This window comes from Eptatretus burgeri, chromosome 1 (genome assembly GCF_056783735.1).
Source record: "Eptatretus burgeri isolate ZD-2024b chromosome 1, Ebu_testis_v1, whole genome shotgun sequence".
In the NCBI taxonomy this organism is placed as follows: domain Eukaryota; kingdom Metazoa; phylum Chordata; class Myxini; order Myxiniformes; family Myxinidae; genus Eptatretus; species Eptatretus burgeri.
The window spans coordinates 94,010,438-94,021,711 of NC_140961.1; the positions used below are offsets into that span (position 1 = coordinate 94,010,438).

An 11,274-nucleotide genomic window follows, 5' to 3' on the forward strand; every position below is an offset into this window, starting at 1 on the left:
TGTGCCATAACGAAATGATAAACTTCTCTTAATGCTCTTGTTTGACCACCTCCTGAGCCGCATATAATTTTGAGATTATAGTAAATTGTTTTTCCATTGTTCAATTGATAACCATCAAAGTTTTCAGTCCATTCAAGGATATTTATTTTTTTTCTTTACATCCTCTAACTTACTAGTTTTTAAATTGATTCTCTTATTTGTTTTATTCACCTTTGTTTTAGTTATTTTTTCAATAAGACATATGATATTTTTTACATTCATTATGTTTTCCATTTATATACCAAGACTGAGATTTTCTCCACTCTTTAGTTTGATTAATACTTGGTTTGACCATTTATATATTGTGAAAAAACGTGGCGGTAGCCCTTAAAAACCCGAACCCATCTTCTCATCGTTAAAACCCAATCTATTCTATACACTCCATCATACAATATCCATATGGAACACAATCTATTCCATAATCTAAAATAAATCTCTTATCATCAAAGGCTCTTAATGCCTTGTTATTTACTTCTTCACTATATATCTTATGTTTATAACTTCTGATTGTATTCATTTTCCTACATTCTTCTTTCTTATTCATCAAACAATTTTAATATTTTCTCAAAGTTATTGATTTCTTTATGACATATTTCTTTATTCCCTTTAACCTCTTATCAATCTCATCACCATACTTTTAAGCATATGCCTTTGCTCTCAATTCAATAAACTCACTCATTACTTTTCCACCCAACTAATCCTTAAACTTACCAATAACCTTTCCATTCTTTTTTGAAAATAACTCACTCTTCTTACTAAAATTACTTGAATCATATACTCCAATATTTTTCTTCATATCTTGATAAACATCATCAGTTTTTATATCTGGAATAAAACTATCAGTGTCCATATACAACAATGAAACATTTTCACCATACTCTTTCTTTAAGCCATTATACAAATAATGACACATCAATATCTTTGATAAATCAAGAATTGCTGTTCCAATGTAATTTGGTTTATCCATTACAATACTTTCCTTTTCCATATGAATAGCAGAAAAGTTCTCTGAAAAAACATCTTCTCTCTTAAAACTTGTTTATTTATCAATCATGAAGCTTCTTTCCAAGATGTTGCAAATCTAATGTTTTGCCTGTTTCTAACATTCTCCATTGTCTTGAGAAAGACAGCATTATTCATCAATTTATATTATAGAATCAACATTATAGAATTCCCCATCAAATTTTACTTTTGCATTTGTTCTTATATCTGTATTGAATTTAATATACTTTTTCATCCAAGGACTTTGTTTAAATTTTAAAACTCTATGAATTTTAGCTACTCTCAAGCCTTCTCTGAAAAACTGTTTCAAGCTTCTCTGATGCAAAACATATCCCTCTTTATCATTGAATGTTGTTAATAACTTTTCTGTTGATTTGCGTTTAATATTAAAACTTTTATGATAATCACTGAACCATTCTTTTTTTTGGGGTTTCTTTCTCACATGCAAAAGGAAGGTCTTTATGCTTATTATGAAGATCACTCGGGTACCTCAAATCAGCTTCAAAATAATAACCTTCTTCTTCCTCATTCAATTCCTCTTGAGAAGAAATAACAATATTCATCAAAGCCTTTTCATAATCCTTTTCTTCCACCCACTCTAATTTACCATAAGGCAGAGATTGAGACATTGCCCATCCATACAAATTATTAGCATCAAAATACATCAAATAATTACTATCTTTTTCACTATCATAATTTGGAAGAAATTATATTATTTGCTTTAGCATATCTTTTTGAACAAACTTGTGATATTCCACCTCTTAGACTTCTCAATCATCAAAAGCATATCTATATCTTGTTTTGTCATTTTCAACATTGCACATCAAGCTAAACCAGGAGCTGTGAAATAGTGGGCAGGATCCAATCCATAACAATTTTTATTTTGACAGAGTGATCTAAAAGCTTCAAACACATCAGCTAACAATAAAACATCTGTTTTTAGATACAAATCATGAGATTCTCCAAAGTTCTTTATCTTAAATATTTCCCAAATTTCTTGTGCTTGTTTATTTTTCTTATCACTTATCTCTTTTTCATAAAGGTTATGAAAGAAATTTGAAGGAAGGAAATCCTTCTTTTGAAGGAAATCCTTCTTTTGAAGGAAGTCGTGTTTCTTTAAATCTCATAAATGAATCCATATAATCATAAGGATAAATTCCCTTACTTGTAAGAATTTTCTCTTTACTTTGAATATTATTCCTTGTGTGAATTTCCTCTCGAGTTAGAATTCCCTCTTTAATCAGAATTTCATCTATCATCAGAATTTCCTCTTCAGTTAGAATTTCATTCATTGTTCGAATTTTCTTTATAATTAGAATTTCATCTTCAGTTAGAATTTCTTCATTAATTAGAATTTCCTCTTTACTTTGAATTCTCTATTTAATCTGAATTTTCTCTTTAGTTAGAATTTCCTCTTTTGGAAAGAATGAATTAAGATTTGGAAAAGAGCCCGTGGAGCTTTGATTTGATGCTCGGTCAGCGAGTGGTGTTCCCATAAACTTGCAAGAATCTAGAAACCTAACACGAGTTAAAGGTTTTGTGAATATCATTTTTGAAAATGAAATATACTTTTGACTTGTGTTTGTTATGGCAGAAATATTCCCTGGTGTTTTTGAAAGTTCATTTATAAATAGATGTGTACTGTTGTGTGTACATAATAGATGTGTACATAGTTGGCACTGTTGTGAAGAAAGACTGGAATAAAAGAAGGAAATTTATAATTAAGATTACAACAGGAATGAGCGGGACCTCTATATTTACTAGTAAGATGACAATGATCCCGAACTTCAGACTCCTCAATTTCCTAATCACAAATATGACAGATATTGTTCTTTCTAAATTCTAATTTTTCTTCTTTGGTTAATTTCATCGGTTCATTTGTTTCTTTCATTAATTTAGTTCGTCTTATACAATCCTTTTCTAATCATTTTACAAACTCTTGTGAAGCTTTTTTCCACTATAATGTTCAAGTTTATTTCCTTTTCTCCAACAGATGATTTGATATAATAACAGAAACCACAAGGAATATGTTTTTGATATTTATTTGTATATGATTATTTTGGATTAGGAGAAGCAGTATTTATCTTTTTTCGGATGCATTCAAAATCAGCGTATATCACAAATGGGTGCATGATAGATTTATTATAATCTTCAAAAGAAATCTTTTTACCAGGTTGAGACATTGTAATTACAGTTGATTTATGATTACTACAATATTTTGAATGTTGTTCTTCTCGTTATTTTGTATGAAATGAATTAAGACATCGCTTACAAGGATATATTTTGTTTGCTGTTCTGAATACCTGAGAAGAGATTAATCTTGATAAATTATTGATGTATGTATAATGTGAATTCCTTTCAACACTAAAATATAAAAGATCAATGTGTGTTTCTTCATTTTTATAGTTGATTGAAATTTTTAATATTTGAACTTTGTTTGTATCCGTTAATCCATACACATTAATAGAAAGATTATTGTTTTTCTCAAATTTAGGAATATCTGTAAGTGGCATTGGGAATTTAAAATATTTATTGTCCAAGGTATTCTCATATTTCATATATTGCTTTACTCTTTCTGAATTACAATTTGGTGGATGAAAGTGAGCAAGAACAGACCAGAGAAAACATTTATTATCATTGTTCTTAATATTAACAACTGTCATCTTTAGTTTTATTTCTTTTGGTAGTTCAATATGAGAAGAAGCTTTAAGAGGGTTTGATTTTAGAATGTGTATCTCTAAAAAGTTGATTTTTTAAAATATTAAATGCACTTCCAACCACTGTATTATCAACATCCTCCTCTTGTCTTGATAGGTCTTCATAAACCCCACTATTCAAAAAATCTTGAAATGATGTTATAAAATGAAGATCTGTTCTCATATAAGGATTTTGTTCTTCATCTTGTCTTTCCATATTCATTTTCACTCCCATGTAAAACATTAAAGGTTTCATTTCTTTTAATGTCTTTTTAATTACTTTTTTCAACATCAGGTTTCACCATTTCAATTGATTCAGCTATTGATGATGGACCGGGTTTTCCAAATTGAAAAATCCTTATTTTTATATGCCCTTTAAATGTCCCATCAGTGTTTTCAATATAATAGTCTCCCTTTACTTTAAACTCATTTTTCTTGTGTTTTTGTGATTGAAGATGTCTATTATAACTACTCTTCAAAATATCCTTTGAGCAGATATCACAATGTTTTCTTTCCAACTCAAGAGGAGATATTTGATGAAATAGATAAAATGTATGTTTGTTGGTTTGAAGGTGTTTTTTTTATAATATTTATATTCGTGATTACAAACATCGCAGTACGTTGTATTCACCATATTTATATAATAAAACTTTGCTTAAACTAAAATTTTCTTGATGAAAATTTTGTTTAATTTATAGGTGAATCTGTGCTTAAAACCATTTTATCCTCCAACTTTTTTCACTTCATAAATACAATGTTTCAAGACACAAAATACAAGTTTCAATCAATCTCTTCATTTGTAAAAGAAACTGAGAAATATGTCAAGGATGTAAAGTTGAACAAAGATAAATATCACAACTATTGGATAAAAACTATAATGGTGAAGAATATGAGTTCTTCAATTTCCTTCAGTGGAAGTGCTTTTATTATACCTGGAAGAACATCAATTAAAGTATCTCTAACAAAAGTTTCTCCTCTCCTTCTGGTAATATATTCAAAACGAGAAAAAGCAATGAAACAAGAAAAAGTATCAAAAAATAAAAACCTTATGGATGAAGCTTCAGAAAGAAAAGATAAGACCGTCTGTAATATGCAAGGAGAAATTTGCATTTTTTTCAACAACCCTAAAGATGTAAATGCTGATGAAATATAGGATGTTAATTTAGCAGGTGAAATGACATTTCGTTCAATAGTCATTCAGGATCATTTTAAAATTTCCTTTAATGTAAAAAATATTGCAGTTGAATCTGGTAATGACAAAAAAGTATATAGATATCAATGGTAATATTTCTACTAATTAAATTGAGTCAATATTCAGCTGAACATTTTGAAGATTTTGACAGTATAGATGATTCTGAAGATGAATTTTAGTTGAAGTAAAATTTTGCTTCATAAATATGCAAGACTTCCCTGATTCTCCATATGACAAATTTGAGAATTGTCCTGCATGTGAAAGATGGGGATTAAATACAGTCAAAAGCCTATAAACAATGTATATTCTGTGATTTTCTTCTTATTAATGATAATAAAAAATATAAAAAGGAAAATAATTCTTTTAGATTTACACCAAAAATGAATTACTTTACAAGATTGATTTGAGAAATGAATGTAAAGTATGAATGTAAACACACCTTTCCTTACAAGGGAAGAAACTCAACGTATTAGAGAAATGTTCAAAGGATTGTTGTTATATATTATTCATGGATGTGATTTTCAGGGAAATATTACACAAGATATTGCATAAATAAAATAATGGATTATCTTGAAATTAAACCTTAACTTAGGATAAAATATAGAGTTTCTCAAAAAAGCCAATAATACATTAAATAACCTGTTTTCCAAATATATAAATGAATGATTTTTTACCCATTTGGGAAAATAAGATAAAATTTAACAATCAAATAATAAGATAAAATTTAACAATTAAAAATAAAAAGTTCCAAATTCATTAAAATGCCTCATCATTGGTTCATGCGGATGTGGAAAAACCTGCTTACTTTTGAAGATGCTCCTGAGTCCCAACTTTTTAGATTATGATAATTTAATAATTTTCACAAAGTCGAGTTTTCATCCAGAGTATCAACGACTCTCACAAGGTTTTAATGCTGGTCTTCAAAAAGAACATATAATCGGTTAATTTAAACTTCAAAAAAACCGAAATGATTATAACATTGAAGATACAATACAACTATTTTGTGATACACAGAGATGTAAAAAGAAATCAAAACCGATAACTTGTATTCTTTGTGATAATACGGATAATATACTGTCTCCCCATGATTTGGATAAATCAAAAAAGAACCTCGTTATCTTTGATGATTGTGTTAATGAGAGAAACCAAACGGTAATGGACAGCTACCACACAAGAGGGAGACATTCTTCTTGTAATTGTATTGATCTTCGTCAATCATACTTTCAACTTCCTCGTCGTTCCATCAGAAACAATGCTAATACTTTTATTTTATTCAAGTTAAATTCAATAGATGTAGAACAATTATCTCTCCAAAAATTGTTTATATTATGTCGTAAAAAGGAATTTGGGGATGACATGAAGCACACGACTGAAAAATATAAATATATTGTTGTGAAACAAGATGAGATGTTAAATGATATTTTCCAAGAAATAAATGGATTCAAAAGAAAGAGCAAGAAGATTTAAGGAACATCAAGAGTTGGTTTCAAAAGTTGTAAAACAACAGGAAGACATAAAGAAGAAACGCAGACAGAAACTAACGGGCAGAGAAGCATTTGAAAGAAAACAAGAGAAATTTTTTAAACCACTTTTAAAAACTTCCCAAGAAAAAATTATAGATGTTTCCACAGTTCCCACAGTAGAATATACTCCTAAAAAACTTCAAATGTTCAAAGATTTTAGTCAAATGACAGAGGAAGAATTAGAGCATTTAGGAGAATTAGAATATGATGATGAAGGTTTATTTCAACAACTGAAAGAAATTAATCGACCCCCTAATTATATTGTGAATTTTCTTCAAAACAATGAATATTCAGCGGATTCAAAAACCAAAGCAGGACTCATTCCAACAGAACAACCAGCAATGTTTCATCTTGTTCAAGAAAAGGTATTGATATTTAATGATGAATTGAAGTTATTGGGTTCTGCTCAACCCCCTGTTAAACTAACTCTGAGATTAATGTTTCTTCTCACAAAAGATGGAAGACAAGGTTCAACTGTGAGGGATGAATCAAAGTATATTGATAAACTATTGGATATGAAAAATAATGATGATAGAGTATGTATTGATCTGCTGAACACTCTTAATTATAGGGTTAGTATTTCTGGTAAAAGTAGGAAAAATGAGAAGGAGAAACACATTATTCAGGCTTTAAGTATAATTGGTTCAGGTATTAGTTTTCTTCCAAATGACCCATCGCAATTAGTTAATAGATTGTTATTGTTGTGAGGTAGTAAGAAGGCTGAAAATAGCAATTGTTTTAATGAAGCATCAGCCATTTTAGACCAGTTGATGAACATGAAAATAATTAATAAATCTCAATATAAAGACATTTTATCTCATATTAAATAAGATGAGAAGCACAATCCTGAGTTTTAATTTCACAACAGGCGACCATATATCTTCATTCCCATACCCACTACAACTTGACCCAACAAAAGAATATGAGGCATCTTTATTGTCCATGGAAACTTATAATACCTTATTTCATATAACTGATAAAAATGACACGTTTAGTTATAATCCGGGAAGTGGGTACAAAACGATAACAGTCTCACCCGGAGCATATGCGATTTCTCAAATATCTCCCGAAATTGCTCGCCTTATGAAAGAACAGGGTGATCAACCAAAAAATATTGTTATAGACATTCAAAAACATACTTCAAAATCAACGATTAAACTTAAAAATAACTACAAGGTTGATTTCACAATTGATAATTCATTTAGAGAGTTATTGGGTTTCTCCTCAAAAAAGATTGGAACTAATGGGACGTTTTACAGTGATAATGTCATTCAAATATCCTCAGGAATAAATTTGGTATTAATTCACTGTGATTTGATTGATGGTGCTTATAATGATGGAATAAAAACAAATACAATATTTTCATTCAGCGCAAACCCAACCCCAATTCGTAATAAATTCAATATGGAACCCAAAAATCTGGTTTATCTCCCAGTGTCAGGAAAAACCATACACAGAGTAAATTTTAGGATAACCGACCAAGATAATCGTGTGATTTCTTTTAATGGAGATGTTATATCCATCAGAATTCACCTACGTGAAGTTTTCCAACAAATAAATACGATGGTTATTGTAAGGAAACACGAGTTGGGAAAATATAAAATAATTACAGGGGATGGGATGTTCCTTTCCCCATACTACAAGGGTGAAGGTATGTATCTTGGTAGAGGATACTATAAACCTAAGAGACAAAGGGGTGAAGGGCATCAGTTTAGAGGAGATGGGACAATTGATACTCTAATGGGTAACGGTTCAACTATTATTAAACATAAAGACCTAATTGGTTCAACTGCTTCTGCTGTGGGAAATGTAGCAGGTGCTGTAAAGAGCATGAAAGATGCCCAAAAGGAATCTCATAAATTACAAGCAATTAAAGAAATTAAGAAAGGCAAAACTCAGTTGTCGCCCCAAGAATGACAGAAAATAATTCAAATACTTGGGTCGGGGTTTCAAAAGTTTTAACATCTTTTTTTCCAAAATAAATACAAGTATGGAAGCAATTGATCGTATCTATGATTTGGATGATACCATTGTCATCTCAAACTCCACTAAAAAAGAAGATTACTTCAAGGTAAATGCAATAACTGGAACAGACTGGAATGCAAATGGTACAAAAAGTTTTGAAATGAATAATCAACAAACCTATTTGAATCTATCTGAAAGTTTCTTGTGTAAATTTAAATTCACTAATGCTGGGAATTACACAAACGCTACACTCGTAAATGATTTCTTCTGGAAAATGTTTGATCGTGTTCGTTTGTACATTGGAACACAAGAAATTGAAGCAGTTGATTATGTCTCTGCTGTATCTGAAATGATTTTTCAAAATGGCGGATTGTTTGAAAAAAATTGCCGAACAATTGCCTCAGAGCCCAGACAAGCCTTGGAAATTTTTTCAAAACCATAACATTCTAGAATTTTCTCGTGATTTCTTTGTGAGTCAGAGATGAACTGGAAATGATGTCAGAGTAGGTGGGGCTTAGTAAAAGTGGGCGGGGCTTTGGAAAAGTGGGCGTGGCTTACGAAACTACCTCATGAAAAGTGGGCGGGGCTGATGAAAAAGTGGGCATGTTTTATGCTAAAAATAATCTGTGTCTCAGGAGGTGGTCAAACAAGAGCATTAAGAGAAGTTTTTCATTTTGTAATGGCAAAAAAGGGGTATCTTATAAATATAAAGATTCAAATGTTTTATTTTTAAATATTTTCGATGGGGATTATTGGGCAAAGAAAATTAAACTATTGAAGGAATTTGAGAATGAACAAATCTTTATAGGTTCAATGAGTGAGCTAAACAATATGCATTGGTTATTTGAAAAAGAGTGCCCCTGGGCTTACATGTTTCAGATATTTCTTTGGAATCACCTTTAACAAATTACATTACTACTTTACTACTTGAACAAATCTTTATCTTATTGCATTGGTTATTTGAAAAAAGTGCCCCGAGGTTAAAAGGGGAGACAAATAAATATACCTTGGGATAAAAAGGGGGTTTTATTTTCGGGGAAAAAAATATGAATCGCTGAAAATACTCCATTCATTTACATGGGGAAAAGTGAGCAACAATCAGTATATTCACCCTACTCTGCATGACGTCTTTTTCTTGTTTTGTTGTTCTTTTTCTGTTCCCCCCCCCCGTTTTTCCTTCCACCACGATGAATGAAAGTTTGCATCTGTTTCCTGCTTTTTCATTCCCTGCATCCTCTTCCTCCTCTCCTTGCTCTCATTCTTCTAAATGTCCTTTCTTCCCCCAAGCCTCCCTCCTATATTGTGCCTTTACCCTGCTATTGGTGTGTTCCACCCTCATTTTAGCTGCGTCGCGTTGTGAACGCTGGCTCAAAGAGAGCTCCGCGTTGTTCTTCTTGTTGTTGTTGTTGTTGTTGTTGTTCTTCTTCTTCTTCTTCTTCTTCTTCTGGTGCAAACAAAACCTTTATGATGCGGCTCTTGGTTTTCCATTGTTCTTTTCAGTATATTCAGTGTATTCAAAAAAATTGTTTATTAAAAAATATTGTCATGTGGTAATTGTGGTTTGTGTTGATTGAAATCACACAGATGTTGAAAAGTTTGAATTGCGCTGTTACATGTATCAAGGCTGGAACCTGACTTCTCAAGACAAAGAGAGCTTCTCAGGTAAGTCTGCACAAAACTGGATTTATCCACTCTACCACTGATATACTCTGGTGAGAATGTTGTCATAAGCTAAAGGCCAATGTAGATATTACGTGTGGAAGTAGAACGGCACTCGGTGGAGTACATAATTCCGCCAGGCTGAACAGTTTACATTTTGTATCCCATTGATGGGCTGGATTTACATCCAAACCTTACCAAAAATCTCATCTGCTTGTTCTTGTCACCTCCCCAACTCATCCACCAAGTTTTGTCAGAACTCATTTGCAATTTTTTGATATATTATGCTGTAACTGGTTTGGATGCAGATATTCCTTATCCTTCATCAGATCCCTATCTCTCAATTGTGATGAATCACTTAAAAAAATTCTAGTCTCCGTATCCAGATCCAGATCCTCACCAAAATACATTGTAATCGATTCATCCTCGTCACACACCCAACCTGTCCACCAGGTTTTGTCCAAATCAATGTATAACTTTCCTTCGGTGGCAGAGGGTGAAGATGGCAGAATTTTTGATATATCCTCCCTACACCTCACCCCACCCCTCCCTTTATTGATTGGCAAGGAGCAGTCAGTTGATGATAATTATACTTGAATATTAGCAGTTCCATTAATTATATGACAATAACAAAAGCAGAAGAATAAAAAGAAGTTTTGACTACATCATGAATAACGATTTCTGTTGAAGTTACTGTGTCTTTAATCTCTCTTCTTTGGCATATTCCTTATCCTTCATCTAGATCCCTATTGCAATGTGTCATTCCTGCAACACACTCAACAAACAGAAGCAGTCAGAAACTCCTTGAATCCAACGTGGGATCAGACCCTTATTCTCAGCAACATCACGATACATGGCAAACTCGAGATGATGCTGGAAAGTCCACCTGCAGTGGTGGTGCAGATTTTCGACAAAGACAGCATTGTAAGAATACTCTTTTTAAAAATTACACGATTGTTTTGTAATCAATTGTTTGTTCATATTCACTGCTTCCCATTTTGTTTGATTAAAAATACAGAAGTAAACCCGAATTTTTTTTTGTGATCAATTTTTCACTGGAGAATTCACTGAACACCTTACCCCATGCATTCTTGAGAAAAATGACATGGGAAGGGTCTTTTCAACTCTTGTTTTACATTTATGAGCACAATAGATATTTCCAATGAGCCACAATTTTGTCTCAACCTCGATATTTCCC

General features: G+C 31.6%; 1 protein-coding gene across 2 annotated transcripts in view; it reads left to right on the forward strand.

Moving 5' to 3' along the window:
• The window catches only part of LOC147034978 (myoferlin-like), a 424,490-nt gene that overhangs the window by 288,500 nt on the left and 124,716 nt on the right, over positions 1-11,274 (forward strand). For both annotated transcript variants that reach the window (XM_085891822.1, XM_085891829.1), the window contains 2 exons: positions 10,002-10,079; positions 10,819-11,000. In XM_085891822.1, coding sequence (XP_085747948.1) covers positions 10,002-10,079; positions 10,819-11,000 — 260 coding nt within the window. The remainder of the gene's footprint in view (positions 1-10,001; positions 10,080-10,818; positions 11,001-11,274) is intronic.